Raw genomic sequence first — 16,670 nt, 5'->3', positions numbered from 1 at the left:
AGTAATTTCTGGACTATAAGGCGCACCTGACTATAAGCTAACTAGCTAGCTATATTTGAGGAGTACTCGAGTTCGGTACACATATAAGCCGCGCCCGACTGTAAGCCGCAGGTGTTTTATCTTACCGCACCGGGTTCCCGCTACTTTCTTTTCCGTAATGAAGGCGCAAATTGTCTCGCTCTTGTTCTGTCTCTCCTACTGTCTTTGGGCTCACTTGGTTTGTTTTGCTCTGCCTGGCGCTCTTGCGCTTCCTTTATTAGTGCGCCCCCTTGTGATCTGATGGATAAGCTGCACCTTTGTATTAGCCGCAGGGTCGAATGCGTTTGTTCTTGTTACCTCAGTAGCATCTTGCAGGCTCGACAGCTGGTGTTCTTATCAAATGTGTGCATTTGGAAGTTATGCTGGTTAGCCGTGGCTCTCTCTGGTTTGATGTTGGACCTGCAAGAACAATAACAGCAACAAATAATAAACCGTGACCTGGTTGACTGAAGTAATTACCGTGAGTACAAGATGATGTGCTGCACAAACAATAATTTGCGTTAAAACTCACATGGCCATTTCAAACTGTTCCATCCACTTCCTCTTTGTTTCTTCAGTTTTACAAAAGAATTGGAAGCCCTGCTTTCCTTGCAGGTGGATCAGGTAGAAGCCATACGACCACTGGAGACAAAACATGAGCGAGCAGCAGATGGCAATATTGTAAATTGATGCAAAGGCGGTATTAAGTCGCTGGCATCTGCCGAAACCTCATAAATCGCAATTTGGTACATTTAAAGGGAAAGTCAACAACACATTTTTGGGGGACAATAATATGTTCTATGGTATTCTGGTTAATATTCTTAGAGTTAAACAGCAAAATCCATCCGTTTTCATCCATCTTAGGGGGCGGCCATTTTGCCACGTGCTGTCGACTGAAGATAACATCAATGTTGCTCAGGTCCCAGGTAACAACCAATCACAGCGCAGCTTCAGAAATCAGGTGAGCTCTGATTGGTTGTTGCCTGAGACCTGAGCAACATTGATGTCGACAGCAAGTGGCAAAATGGCCGCCCTCTGAGATGGATAAAAACGGCTGGGTTTTGCTGCATAACTCGTATTCCAAAAATTTAATATTCATCCGAATGTCATGTTTAGACTAGTGAGGTCTCAAATAACATATAATTGTTAATAAATGTTTAAGACTGACTTCCACTTTAATATTTTTTTTTCTAAAAATCTATACTGTTGGTCAGTCCACACGCGTGGGTGCTATTTTTGACAAATTATTGATAGGGATGGCCGAGTACCGATACCACTTATCGGCCGAAACCTGGCCTTTTTTTATTTCAAGGTATCGTTACTCTACATGCCGAATGAATGACCAACGTAAAGTGTTGAGAATGGCTTGCTAAATATGATGATGTAATGTTAATGGTTGAACAAACATGCCGTTTTCTGGGTCTCTTGAAAAGTGACTATTTTGGAGGTACAAGGTTTCGGCCCAACGCCACTCATCAACTATTACATTTAAGTTGTTGCAGTCCCTGTATTTCGTAACTAAGTGATGTCGGTGCATGCTCGTGTACAAACGCTTGAAAGCCATTACGCGTAAGGTGCGTGCATTTGCCACACGACGGCCAAAAAACACCAGCACTGCGGTCAGAACGAGGCCGTCATGAGAAAATGAGTTGAATGAAAGAGTCACTTGAGCTTACCATTTTTCCACTTGACTGGTAAGCATGCAAAAAGAAAGACACCATAAAGGAGACCCAGTTACACATGCAACATGGACAGACACATGCAGATTGAAAACAAAAAGCCGTGTTAGACTAGCTCTGCTGTACATTTTTATGAATAATGACTATTGTTGCATTTACATGATTTCTCAAGCATGGATGAGCACAACTAGCACGTCAAAGCCTTTTTTTTCTAAGTTCTACTTCAGCCTTTTGGCAAATGCTGTCATGATTACAGCTGGATTTGATATCATCGGGCTCGTTAAAACTGTGAATTTGACCTCTTACCTTTTTCATGTCTCTGTTGTTCATGGGGTCATCGGACATTTTATACGACTGGAGTTCAATAATCTCTTTGAGCTCATAGCTATAACCTTTCCTCTTGCAAACAATGACAACCTTATCAAACAGGAATATATACCTGAGAAAGAAACAGAGCGAGGAGTGAATGTTCATGTCATTTATTTATTTTAAAATTAACTGTCATAAGAGTTATGCTTTTTTTTAATACACAAATGGAAAAAAGATAATAGAAATTTGTTATTAATTTCATAAAATTTTAATGGAAAAATGCTATATTAGGATATTATATAGTTATTATTTTGGGGGAAATTTTCTGTATCAAAAGTAGGGGTGGTTAAAAAATTTCATCGCAATTAATCGCATGACTTCACATTTTTATATCTGTTCTACAATACAATGAAATGTACAATGGGTTTTTTTCATGCTCTTGTAAACATAAAAGTGGAAAAAATGTTAAACTACTGCAAATATGGCTGCATCTTTTAGTCATTGATACAGTAATTTCACAATATTTCATAAAATTTAGTTCAAATTAAAAAAAGATGTACTGTAAAAAATGAGTGTGATATTGATTTGTGTTGAGGTCATTTTCTGCCACTAGATGGCATAATCTTAAGACAGTGGTGACAGCTCAGTGCATTTTTCCTTTCATATTAAGAGCTATCTAATCTTTAACATGAAGTAACTTGTGAAATTCTGCACATTTTTAAAATTGTAAAATACAACTTGACCCCAGTCTCCAATTTATTACTGCAAAAAAAAAAATATATATATATTTTTCCCATTTTGTTTTGTTTTCCCCTTTTTTTTTCATTTTAGATGGGAATAATTTTTTTGGGGAGAGATTAATACATTTTGACGTGGATATGTCTTCTGCGTTGCGACTGGAATTCCCCCAGTACAGGCTTTCCAAGTAAGGGGCGGTTATTAATCGCACGTTGAAAAAAATGTAAGTAAAACACACATTTTGACACCCCTAATCAAACGTACGAGTGGTATCAGTATTTGGTATCGGTGACTACTCAAGAAAAAGTAGTATCGACCATCCCTAGTTGAGACTCACCGGTCCTGTTTAGTACGGTTGACGATGGAGCAGACCTTCAGCTCGCCGTCTATCTTTGGCCTCCCGTACTCCTCCAGCTTCACCTGCTGCTTAGGTCACACAGACAGTCAGGGTCAATTCACTGATTGTTATAACTAATGAGAGCTTATAAATAATTCACAAGCACATGAGGCTCACAGAGAATCCAAATAGATATAGAATAAATGACGCAGCCTCTGCTGGGATACAATACATTTCCACATCCTTGTGTAGAGAAGTCATGTAATCCATTTTTATAAGCCTATTGTGGTGGTGTGAATTACAACAGCAATTCATTTTTGGGTTGAACAGGGCATTGCCACGGCAACAGCCCTTAATCAAAAATCTCCAACTTTGTATTTCAACACCATGAAGGCCTACACAATTGAAACTGAAATTCGGAAACATGATTTTTTTCATTCACTATAGACTCGAATGACAGTTTAGAACATTAAATGTTACTAAAAACATTGCCTTTTCACTTTAACTGTTGAAGGATTCGTGATAGCGACAGGTCTCATTATTTTATGTCATCAAATGCTTTGAAAAGTAGACCAGCGTCCCACATGAGTTTGTGTTCAACCTTGGCCGATGACCAAGTGAAAATACTTACAAGATTTTCTATAGAACTTTGGAATTCACTTATTTTCTTCAGTGTCTCGTTGTCCCGCTTGACTTCATTGATGTACATGGCCAAGTCCTAAGAGCGCAAACAAAAAGAAGTTTATTTCTGATTTGAAGTCAGTTAAAAATATTTGCAACACAGACCTGCATAGCCTCCAGCGCCTCCTTTAGTTGTTGTCTCTCTGGTCGGTCCGTCGAGTGACTCAGAAGTTCCTGTAAGGAAAGAGTTGTGTTACAGTGTAACATAATCTTTGATATTGAGGGTTAAATTGAGATGATAACGGCCAATCATGTTAAGAGATGCTTGGCTGATAGTGACGTATATCAGCTCTTTGCTCTGATCATAGAACCAACACTGATATGGCCAAGAATACATTGAAGCCAAAAACCAGGCAACATACATAAAACTGAAGAAGTCATCGGAGTGAATTGTAACTAGATTCCAGTTCTGAAATTGCAGTAACAAGAAACGCACAACTGTGGCCTCCCACAAACAAACATTCCACATCTTTATGATCAGCAATTGCTTTTCTTCTGTTCCTCTGAGGGGGAAGTAATTAAATGCTGCAATGATGTATGAAATGCCGTTGAGCTGCAATGAGATTTAGACCAATAAATCATTGCAAGTGGAAACCGAGATGATGTGCAACGGATTATACTTCTAGACATTGAAAAAATACAGTAAATGATGTCATAATTTATAAAGTCACAACGGCAAATCTCAATTGCACATATTAAATGGGTCTTGTCCAAAGTTATATATATCTATATATATATTAGGGGTGAAAAAATTAGTGCGTTAATTTTAAGTTAATTTAAACTTCCTTTAACACCACTAATTTGTTGCGCGATTAATGACCAATCCTTTCCTCCTTGCAGCCATATTACTATTATTTTTCCCCACTTTTATGTTAACAAGAGTTAACTATTGAAGTCATGTAATTAATTACGATAAAAAAAAAAAAGTATCGCCTGACACCCCTAATATATACAGGGAGTACTCAAGTTACGGTCAAGTTCCGTTCCTATGCTGTAACCCCAATTTCGACTTAAGTCGGATTTCCCCGTTCAAGTCGATATTTACAGCAAAATACTTTGCACAATAATTTTAAAAACATATTTGCGCGACCCGGAAGACGTCTGAACCAATATTTTGTGTTTCCGCACGAACATTTATTGCTGATAGTTAGCAAAGCGGAGCTGATTCAAGCTTCTAAACACGGAAATATGACGCGCCTGATGACGAACCCCTAACACTAACCTGATGGACGTCCATTGCTGGAGGTAACAACAACAAAACTTTAAATTATTTATATATTTTTTTAAATAACTTTAAAATGGCGTGATTACTGTAGGAAATTAACAAAAAAGAAGGTGATATGGTCGAAAAGACGTAGGTCGCGTGCGACGTAGCTCGAGGACCCCTTGTATTATGAAAAAGAGGGATGGGTTGTACTGATGCCAGGTATCGGTACCGGGCTGGTATCGAGCCTTATTTCAAGGTATTGGTACTTGCGACATATTGGCCACCTTCTTGTTGCCGTTTTAACGGTAAAATATTCGTCAAGGGGCTGGTCGGGGGGTCTGGGTGCAGATGACGAAAGACATACGCCGGAAGAAGGGGTTGAAGCTTAGCCTGGCAGGTAGTGGCGAGAAAAACCTGGTGGCCCACCAGGCCTATAACGCACTGGGGGAAACCCTGGCTGTATTGGGATATAGTCTTTCTTTAAAATTATCTGTCATTGTTTCTTTGGGGGAGCGGGTGGCGAATTTTATGTATCAAAAGTATCGGTCCTTGGTTCATACTGGAAAAAAATGGAATAGAACATCCCTAAAAAAAAATTTTTTTCTTAAGTTCTTCACTTTTCACAGTTTCTTGTATTTAAATCTTTTGGCTTTAAATCAAGACAAAAAAACCCATGCCAAACTGAATGAGGAGAGCTTGTTCAATTCATGAATATAAAAATGTTGCTGGGGTGATATCTTTACATTAACTGAACATATGTCCAGACGCGCACTCTCAAACAAACACACATGCAATAAACTTGTGTGTACGACACGCCCCGTGGTTACAGTATAGCGCGGCGCCTTGCTGAAAAGCAATGAAGAGCAGTGAAATGGGGCTCGCTTAATCTTATTAGTGCACGCTTGATTTGACCTTAGTGCCTTGATGCAACTCAGGACTGCAGGGGTTCAGTTCACACCGATAGAGAAGTCACACTGCCTGGACCTTCTATCACCTAACACAAAGCACTTGCCATTACGCAACACATCATGAACTCTAATGATCAAGGGTTGAGATGCAAAGTCAATTAATGTCTAGAAGAAGTAACAATGCTCAGTTTGTTTTATGTTTGCAATGAGAGAGGAGCACATGAGGGAATGATTTTCTTTTATTCTTACTATTACATTAGTTGTTATATCAAATGCAAATTTCAAGCTGGCAGAGCTCAAGGTGAGCATCACACCTGATGCTCATACAAATGTTTGCTATTTATATGAATAATTGGCTAAAACTATAAATCATTCAGTAAACAGGAGCAGTCAGTCCTCTCAAGGGTGAAAAACTGCTCAATGCCTACACAACATATAATCCGGTAGCTACATAATGAGCCCAAATGTGAATGGCGAATTTCTGAAAATAATTTACACTGATCTAAAAGTGATTTTAACAGCCTACATCAATAGTTTAAACCATAAACAAAACATGCTAACATTTAGAATGCTTTGAAACATTTTCCAACAACGCTTTACTCTTAAAAATACAGTACAGTCAACAGTTTCTGCCAAAGTGTGCCTTCCTGATGCTGCACTTTTAAATGTGACTACTGATAAAAGTGGGCATTGTGTAACTCTCGCTAGGGTAATGGCAATGCACAATTCTATATGACAGAATGAAGGCTTAAATGACAAAATAAGAGTCACACAATACTGAACCTAAATTATAAGATCTAAAGTGACAATTAGAGGAACATAGCAACTGCATAGAAACTGAAAACGCAATTGCCGCAAGGGACATAGCAACTGCATATCAATTGACAACTTCATTGTCACAAGGGACATAGCAACTGCATAACAACTGACAAATTTATTGTCACACGGGACATATCAAATGCATAGTAACTGGCAACTTCATTGTCGCAAGGGTTAGCAACTGACAACTTAATCACTACAATGGACATAGCAACTGACAACTTTATTGTCAAAAGGGACATCACAACTGCATAGCAACTCACAACTTCATTGCCGCAAGGGAAATAGCAACTGCATGTCAACTGGCAACTTCATTGTCACAAGGGGCATAGCAATTGCATAGCAACTGACAACTTCATTGTCAGAAGGGATATAGCAACTGCATAGCACCTGACAACTTCATTGTCACAAGGGACATAGCAACTGCATAGCAACTGACAAATACATTGTCAGAAGAATTAGCAATCACTACAACAGATATAGCAATATAATATGCACAATTCTATATGACAGAATGAAGGCTTAAATGACAAGAGTCACAAATACTGAACCTAAAATATAAGACCTAAAGTGACAATTAGAGGAACATAGCAACTGCATAGAAACTGACAACGCAATTGCTGCAACAACTGACAAATCCATTGTCATAAGTGACAGCAAATGCATAGCAACTGACAACATTGTCTTGAGGGTTAGCAACGGACAACTTAATCACTACAAGGGACATAGCAACTGCATAACAACTGACAACGTAATTGTCGCAAGGGACATTGCAACAGCATAGCGACTGATAACATCATTATCACCATCACAAGTGACATATACAATTCAATGACCTCATGATCCAACCCAAAACCCAGTCAAAATACTTTGTCCTATTGGGAATGAAGCGGCTTCAGTCAGATGGCAAGGTGTAGTCCACAATGCAAGCTAAGTAGTTGTTAGCAACAAATCCCCCCCACTAAAGCGATGGAAAACTTGCGAGTCACAGATGGTGTGCCAAGGTGCCACTGAGCACATTGCCTCGTCTATCTGACCCACCTGCAGGCATGGTGAACACACACCGCGGCCGAGTGCACATTGCCCTGCAGAGACCAGCCGAAGCTGCTGACCTTCCCCCATTTATAAGTTAGACGTCATACATATCCACCAACTCATGGGTCACACTGAGCAAGGGTGAGTGAGGGCTCTATGTGGCCCTCTTCTTAGGCATTAATAGATGCTAAGTGTTATTTACACAAGTAGGCAATTACTTCAAATAAGTGAAAAACAGAGCTTTCATATTTGAAGAAACTGAAAGCATTTTAAATGTGAGTGTCCATTGGCCAGACTTTTACTTTCTATTATACAGTACGAGTACCTACCTTGAGCAGTAAGTGATACTTGAGTACCCTCTGCATGGGAACCACCAGAAGATCCTGCAGCTTGAACTTGCCTTCCTGCACTTTCATAGTGCATTCCTGTAAAGCAACAACAACACACAATAGGGCTGTTCATCACACATTACATAGTGCCGCGTGTTGAATTTCCTCGCCAATTAAGGGACATGCACTCTTGGTTAACAATTCATGCCACTTGGTTGCTGTAGCAGCAACGCTTCCATATTTTGTGTGGAATTCCATTAGCAACAATGAGGTCAGTTTATTCTTTGAACACACAAAAGCACTTGCCGTGCCAGCTATTTGTGACACAAACGCCGTGCATGCTAACTTGGAGGTTCCTTTGACAAAACCAAATGGCATGCTTCCAAAAGAAACAGGCAGCCTTTAAGGCTCCCTCATAGTGGTTTGTGTGTCTCAGCGTGTTTTCAAGCTTCCATAACGCCGCAGTAGCAGGGGAGGCTTATCCTCTTTAAATGACTTTATTGTGCAACGTGACTGTGAGAAGCATTTTTAGCACCATACAAAGCTTTTCTTTTAAAACAAATCCTTGGTGACGCTCTAAAAACTCACCTATCATCAATTCAAATATGATTTAGTAAAAGTGATTAGACATTTAACAAATATTTGCTGAAATCCCTTTTAAAGTTAAATATAGTGAAAATAAATTAAATAGACATTGTACTTATAAATGTTTTAAAACAAACAGTTCTTAAAAGATTAAATTAACATTTATTTTTATTAGGGGTGTCAAAATTAGTGTGCTAATTTTGAGTTGATTTAAAGTTCCTTTAACGCCACAATTTTTATTATTTTTTTTAAACACGTGATTAATGACCACTCCTCACTTGGAAAGCCTGTACTGGAGGAATTGCAGTCGCAATGCAGCAGACACGTCCACATCGAAATTTAGCTGTAATAAAATTAACAATAATGCATATATTTGTGGAGACTGGGGTCAAGTTGTATTACAATTTTAAAAATGTGCATATTACTTCATGTTAAAGACAAGATACCTCTTAATATGAAAAGAAAAATGCACTGAGCTGTCACCACCGTCTAACAAATGCAATGATGCCATCTAGTGGCAGAAATAACCTCCACACAAATCAACATCACACTTATTTTTTACAGTAAATCTTTTTAATTTTAATTCAATTTTATGAATGTTTATGAAATTACTGTATCGACTAAAATATGCAGCCATATTTCCATTAGTTAAAATAAAAATCAAGAGTACAGCAGCAAGAGTATGAAACTTAGAACAATTTTTTTTTACATTTTATTCTACATTTAGAACAGATATAAAATTTGCAATGAATCGTGAGTTAACTCTTTTAGTCATGTGATTAATTATGATTTATAAAATTCATCGCCTGACCTGACACCCCTAATTATTATACTTAAATGTACAAACATACATGAAATGTATAAAATATAATGTAATGGATTAGAAAAATGTTTAAACAGGCTATATGCATAACTACAAGTTTGATTCAAATGATTGTTTTTCATGTTTTTGAAAATTTGATTTGTATTTAATGCAATGATTCTTTCACATTCCACTAGTTGGAGCTCTTGTACAACGCTTTGCCTACCACTGCGCTCTCTGTCTCGCATTCGTTTGCATTATTTAAAAGTTGGTTTAAAGAACTGCAAAAACAAGACGGACACATCTTTCTATCTCGTCATCGTCGTACTTCTGACAGTGAAGTATGAATAAAAACACGAGATTGGTGAAGGTGATCACCTCTACTTTGATCTTCACATCCTCCCTTGTTGCTATTAGTTCATCCAGTGTCTTCTGGGCGTTCTCCATGTGACTGCAGTACTGGCCATAGATCAATAACCTGAGAAGACAAAATTAAAATCCAGACACAATTACAATTCATAATTCATGCAGTAGAGTAAAACAGAGTATGCCGGGATTTAGGCCTATCTTGTTTTTGACAACCATAAAAAGGTAGAAGAGGATCTGACATTTGGATCAATAAGTTTATGTTGCAAAATATGCTTAACGTATTTGCTCCCCAAAACGCATAAATACCTTCTATTTTAAATGTTTTAAGTGTCCCAAAGACGTATTTATACATTTTTTAATGCTAGAGCATACATAAGGCTTTGATGCAGCCTTTCAACTGCAGAGAATGGGTGAAGCAATGGTAGTAATTACAAAAACGGCCAGCAGGTTGCAGCAGAGTACAAGAGATCAAACAGGGCCATGTTGCAAATAAGCTCATAAACCCATAGTTATAAACAGATTTGTGAATATGATGAAACTTAGCAATATTCTAAACAGATAGAAATATACTTTATTTTCCTGATAAAAGAAGAGACTCTAATCTTTCTTTTGGTAAGTTCCATGTTTTTATAGCCGGGAGCAAACGGGGTTGCTTTAATGAAAATGGCTGGGAATGAATGAGTTAAGGAACGTTGGCAGTCTTGATAGATTTCAATGTGTGTAATTTTGTTGCCTAGCGATGGCCAGCTAGTGAATCTAAAGTAAACTCAAGCTCGCAAAGCAGTATTTTTTTTTTTTATTATTATTTTTTTTCCCGGAGCAGTAGTGCTGCATCTTTGGTACCTTTGTATCAGGTATATTCCAGCTACTGGACTGCTTTTGCGTCTTCCTCTTGAGTACGCCAACATGCTAACTGGTGTATTTATCAAAAAAGTATGTGAATTTTGATTGGTATATTTGAATAAGTAAATTGAACGCTGAGTCTTAAATGTTCATTTGTTTTTTTCCAATTGATCATTAAAGCAAAATTTCACCAGAAGTCTTGTCTTTATGTGTGCTTTTGTCCAAAACGGTGTCATTTTAGTTCTTAAGAGTTCTTAAGAGTTCAACCTCAATCTACAGACTTTGTGATATATCGTACCTGACAGGTAATATTTGATTCATTTTAGGCGACGAACGATAAATATATCCACATGAAAGATGAATGCAATATGTTAATTTAACATATTCAAAAGATAAGCATATCAATTTAACTGTTTTCCAAGAACTACTGCAGCTGAGCACAAAGCACAAAATATTAAATCACAATGTGTTGCAGATTTTAATGACGTCGTGAAATTTGTTTAAAACCTGATGAATAATTACCAATAAACAAAAAAAGCCAATCCTTAAATTTTAAATCAAAATAAATATAAATATCTCTTTGTGGAAACACTCAGCCCAGAATAGGCTTTAAACCAATTATATGCCCGCCGAGTAGTTAAGACAACGTACTACACATTAATTTTAAGATTTATGACAAAATATGAGAGGTGAACCGAGGAGCAATTCCCCACAACGGGGAGCAGATGAATGAGTATGTGAATAAATGTATTACAATTTGGACTGAATTGTGAATATCATGAATAAGTAATGACTACATTTGAATCCCAGGGCAATATTTGGAGAGGTCTTGCTAATAAAATGTAATGACTGAGGCCCAATAAAAGACAGCGCTTGATTCTGTTGCTGTGCTGAGTTGCTCTTATCAGGATGTGATGGGGGGGGGGGGCTGTTAATTTTCAGCGGTGTGAAAATGAAGGCCATGTTCATTAGATGTCATAATGGAAACCTGACATAGATCTATAGAGGTTCAGCCACAAGGGAGCCTCAATGTCAGCCCGACATGGGCGTGTCCCCGCAGCACGTGGCACACATTCTTCTCGCTCGCTGAGACAAAAGTAGGCCGCTGGCAAGGATCGCAGTTGGCACTCTGGCATGGTAATCTAAACACAGGAACCTTGAAGTCGAATCAAGCCTCTCAAAGATCCGTGGCAGAGACGAGAGCAGCGCGACAACTGTGCGGATGATGACGGCAGGTTGGGAAACTATAATCACATGCTATGTTTAACCATAAGGAACCTTTTTGGCAATGCGGCGACTGCTGCACGGGGATTGGTACACTAATTGGCAAGTGTAACTTGGTGGTTTGGTAATGAAATGTTGACTCCATGAATGAAAATACAAACGATGCACAAAACAAGTAGCCACTCCTAGTTGTCATGGTAACAAAATCCGTACTCAGCATAGTTTTTTTTTTAATTTACTTTTTAGTTGTTTTTTTTATTCAACTAGTTTTAATTAGCTTTTAGAGCAGATTTATTACTTTCTATTAGCTTTTTTTTTTTAATGCTTCCATTTAGTTGAGTGTTCATTAGTTTTAGGATTAGATTTAGTTTTATATAAATATATAGCATATTTGTAGAGTGCAAGATTTAAACAGAAAGGTCAGTAAGTATTGTGTAGTAAAGTAACATTTCAAAACGACAGTTCGACCTTTCTTTTGTAGGACCGTACAATAATCACAAAATAATTAAAAGGCAAAAACAAAAAACAAAAGCTCATGTGGGAATTTAATTGAGAAGGACAAAAACAAATGACACCTTAGCTAGTTATAGTTGATTCGTTAAACGTAAAATGTAATTTCCGTTATCATCAGTTTCAGTTATAATTTAGAAAACACAAACACATTTTTTTATTTATTTTGTTCACATTTTTTTGTTGTTATTTCATTAGTTTATGTTAACTATGATAACCTAAAATTGCAGTGTAAGCATACAGTAATTGTTTAAACCTGACTTTGTATTAATAATGGGCCTGACACATTAGACTATGTTCATTACATGCAAACATGAACAATTTTCATAATTTATCGAGAATAAAACACATTTTTCGGGAAAATAAATACCGGTAATAAAATAAATAAATAAATAAATAAGGTGGAAAAGTACTATACAAGTGAAAGACCATTTACCATTGTTAAAAATGTATACATAAATAATAATGTGGTATATTTTATATAAATATTAACTAATTAAGGATTTCTAATATTTATTGTAATGGCTCTATATTAAAAACGGTCTCATTAAAATGATGAGAACATTATGTACCGTGTTTCCCAGTAAAGATGCAATGCCAAAATTATACTCCAGGCTGTGTGAGGTTATACCGACCTCAAACTTGAGGTGACACGCAACACGGCTGTCACATCATTTCTTTAGATGATCATCTTTGACTGCACAGTTTCACAAGTGATGATCACTGGAGCATCTCTGCAGCTTGAGCAAGGCACCCCCGCGGTGAGTCTCCATCAAGCGTCTGATTAAGACCTGCTCTGCACTCGAGGAGACAGTTCCCCTCAGCTACTCCTCCATGACAACAGTGTTGAAAGGTATTGTAAGTGGTGGGGTCTTCATACATAACTTAAGAGACTGTATTGATGGAAAATTTGCAAAATTGTTCTTGGGGATTGGAACATTCGTGTAAATTGGGCAACAGTCAGTAAAAATACGATGGGCCCTAGTTTCATAAGTGCACATGTGCTTGGCATAAAAACTGTCACATCTTCATTTTCATGTAGCGGCAAGTCTGGTTTACCGCATTTGGGAAAGAGTTCCATCATACGGAGCTTTTTTTATGGTTCCATACATAAGATTCTTTTGGCTAACATTTTAAAGTAGGCTTTACATGATCACGATTTTTCAGCCGATCACCAATCAGCGAGTTTGAAAAAAGAAAAACAAGCAAACAATCGATCACCGATTCGATCAGAAGATGAAGCAATATATCTTAATAACTTTTATACATATAGTTGACCAACAGCATTCGTGTAGAACAGGAACTTGTGTGTGGAGGACAAAAACTCCCAAAACGAAAAATAAATAAATAAATGACTAAAATTAAATGATATAAAAAATATAATTGAAAAATTTAATATTAAAAATAAATATAAATGGGAACAAAAACAAAAATAAATAACTAAATGTAAATATATATATATATATATATATATATATATATATATATATATATATATATAAAGTAAAAATAATACAAAAATAAAAAAATGAGATTAAAAGAATAAATATAAATGTTGAAATAAATACAAAAATAAATAGATAAATACAATTAAATATCAATCAATAAATAAAAATGACATTTGTATCAATAAGTTCTCACATTTATTTATTTCACGCTGTTGCACACACTCTGCCAGGACGAAATGTTATTCAAATGAGGGGTTTCTTGTTTTTTGTTGTTGTTTTTATTTATTTTTATTTAATTTTTGAATTAATTTTTTTTTATCCGTTTTTATTCCACTTGTATTTATTTATAATTTTTTTATTTTGGCAGTTTTGGTCCTCCATACTTGTGTATTACATTAAGTTTAACAAGTAAAATGATTCTCATGCGGTCTCAGGCAAGAAACAAAATGACATTGGGTACTTCAGACAGCTACTATCTCAGCAGCAAAATCAAAAACACTAACAAACAAGTATAGAGACCTAGAGTCACCTTTATTTCTAGACATGTACTGTCCAGTAGTGTTAATTGTATTTATAAATTTAGTGTCAGTTTCAGTGACGTTTCAATCACACTTGCTAATTTTTATAATATTTAGTTCATGTTAGATTAAAAACAACCACCACTTCCGATGTCTTTGTGGTGAACTGTGACACATTTCTTCAGGTTTGTTGTGCTTCTTTTCCTACCTGCTGTCCACATTCCTTCCCTTCGACTAAAATCAAGTGTCAACATTTTATGATAAGTACTAATTCCAAAAAGGAATGGCGGAGGTCAAGCATGCTGGAACAAATTAGCATTCCAACGAAATATAACCATTAAGGCTTCATGTAGTGTGAGATCAAAAAAACAAAAAAACTATATTTACAATTTAATAACAGTCTTTTCTTGGCGTCAGAAGCTTGGTATTTCCACCCATGTGCGCCAGAGGGCTAATAAGCATGCAGCCAGTGCTTGGCCCAAGCATCCATAATTAGTCCATCACATACGCTCCACTTGACACCAAGTCTGGGCACATCGCACACAGTAGGAGGTAACCACAGTTTCTAAAAGGGACAAAAATTCACATTGCAAACGTGTAAACTCCTGTAAGTCTCTCGTTTTGTGACTTGGGCACATTAGGGATGGGTGAAATGCTTTGAACGTATTATTATAAATTGCAACAAATAATGCAGCATTACATAGTCAAAAAGAATATTTTTACTATCTCAAAAAAATTTTTTTTTTTCAAAAATCCAAAACACATGTGGGTGTCATTTTTACAAGTTATTTTTTAGGTCTCCTGAAAAGCGACAATTTTGGAGGTACAAGGTTTCGACCTGACAACAGCGATATGTGTCACTAATTATAAATGGTCTTTCACTTGCATAGCGTTTCTCCACCTTAGAAGGCCCTCAAAGCGCTTCACACTGAATCTGCAATCACCTACTGACAGCATCAGAAGTACTGGGGGTTCAGTATCTTGCTCAAGGACACTCCCACACGGTCACAAGGGCGGGGGATCGAACCCACAACCACTGGGTTGTGAAACACCTACTCTAACATTGAGCCATGCCGCCCCTAAAAATCATTATGAGTGGTAAATGGACTGCTTTTTATATAGGCAGTAGAAATACGTTATTTCTTTGGACGGGCAAGTATCGACAACAGGCGCTTGCCATTAGGAACTAGAAATTAAAAATGAGAAGAATTGAAAAGTTCCATTATTTTATGCAATTTTAAGGATTTTTTTTTAAAATATTTGCATATATATATATTGGGTCTTTCTTTAAAATTATCTGTCACTGATATTTTGAGGACATTTTATGCATCAAAATTACCTGGTATTGTTATCGGTGACTACTCAAGTTTTGAGTACTCTTACTGGTAAGAAGAAAGTGGTATAGAAAATCCCTAGTGAATTCTGTCATACAAGTAAACATTATTGGGATAACAATATTTTTAAATAACCAAATCTTTTCACTTTTTTTCCCACTTCCAATACCAATACTGCAGCCTAGAATACTGTTTAATACCGATATCGATCTGATACAACATAAGCAGGAATCATATATGCGCTTATTAATTTTTTAGTAAATGTTCAAAGAGACTTGATCAAGTGATTCTATTTGAACAAAGAAGACTAGTCAGCAAAATTAGGTATGAGAAAATGTGACTCATTTCTTCCGAACCTTTGGGTTAGTTGGGACTGATACTTTTTTTTGGTTGCTAGCGGACCGGGAGACGATATTAATATCAGATCGGGCCACCCCTATAAACAACATCATTATATTTAAAGTAAGTTTTAATGAAAAACGAATGTAATAACAACATTTCAAAGATCGGCCTATAAGGATTAAAGAGCAGAAGATATATATATATATATTTTTTTTTTATACACTCAAAGTAGATAGCGCTGTTTATATTTGCCCTGGTCTCTTTCATAATGGAAATGTTGTTGGAATGCAATTTTGAATACATTTGCCCAGGGCATGCCCTTTACAATTGTAGGCTGACTCCAAATCGAGGCGCACCGCTGAGGAAATCTCCCAGCAAACCAGAAGTGACAAGCTGTAGTGACAGCTAATACTCTCTGACACATGGCATTGGGACCTTCTCACCTCCAGTCAACTCATGCAACGCACAGGAAATGGAGTAAGTAGTGTTAAAATGCTCTTGTGAGGAGCTTCATTGCGTGGTCGTGATTAGGAAATCAGGGAGCCAGATTACTTCGGAAATGAATCGGGGAATGTCGCAGATGAGGATATCAACATGAGGGTGCTTAGGCGGCCATTTACTTTCTAGGGCTGCCA

At 36.9% G+C, this 16,670-nt stretch overlaps 1 protein-coding gene across 8 annotated transcripts in view; it reads right to left on the bottom strand.

The window, feature by feature from the left end:
- The window catches only part of vav2 (vav guanine nucleotide exchange factor 2), a 158,246-nt gene that overhangs the window by 13,652 nt on the left and 127,924 nt on the right, over positions 1 to 16,670 (bottom strand). For 3 of the 8 annotated variants that reach the window (XM_086096725.1, XM_086096731.1, XM_086096728.1), the window contains 9 exons: positions 9,826 to 9,925; positions 8,061 to 8,156; positions 3,868 to 3,936; positions 3,713 to 3,799; positions 3,082 to 3,170; positions 2,004 to 2,136; positions 1,695 to 1,709; positions 551 to 660; positions 337 to 438 (listed from right to left, as the gene is read on the bottom strand). In XM_086096725.1, the coding sequence (XP_085952851.1) occupies positions 337 to 438; positions 551 to 660; positions 1,695 to 1,709; positions 2,004 to 2,136; positions 3,082 to 3,170; positions 3,713 to 3,799; positions 3,868 to 3,936; positions 8,061 to 8,156; positions 9,826 to 9,925 (801 nt within the window). The remainder of the gene's footprint in view (positions 1 to 336; positions 439 to 550; positions 661 to 1,694; positions 1,710 to 2,003; positions 2,137 to 3,081; positions 3,171 to 3,712; positions 3,800 to 3,867; positions 3,937 to 8,060; positions 8,157 to 9,825; positions 9,926 to 16,670) is intronic. The other 5 variants (XM_086096729.1, XM_086096730.1, XM_086096732.1 and 2 more) reach the window with 3 other exon arrangements.

This window comes from Leptonotus elevatus, chromosome 15 (genome assembly GCF_054856555.1).
Source record: "Leptonotus elevatus isolate MCC_2025b chromosome 15, RoL_Lele_1.0, whole genome shotgun sequence".
Taxonomy (NCBI): Eukaryota; Metazoa; Chordata; class Actinopteri; order Syngnathiformes; family Syngnathidae; genus Leptonotus; species Leptonotus elevatus.
This window is presented reverse-complemented; position numbering and strand designations above follow the sequence as displayed.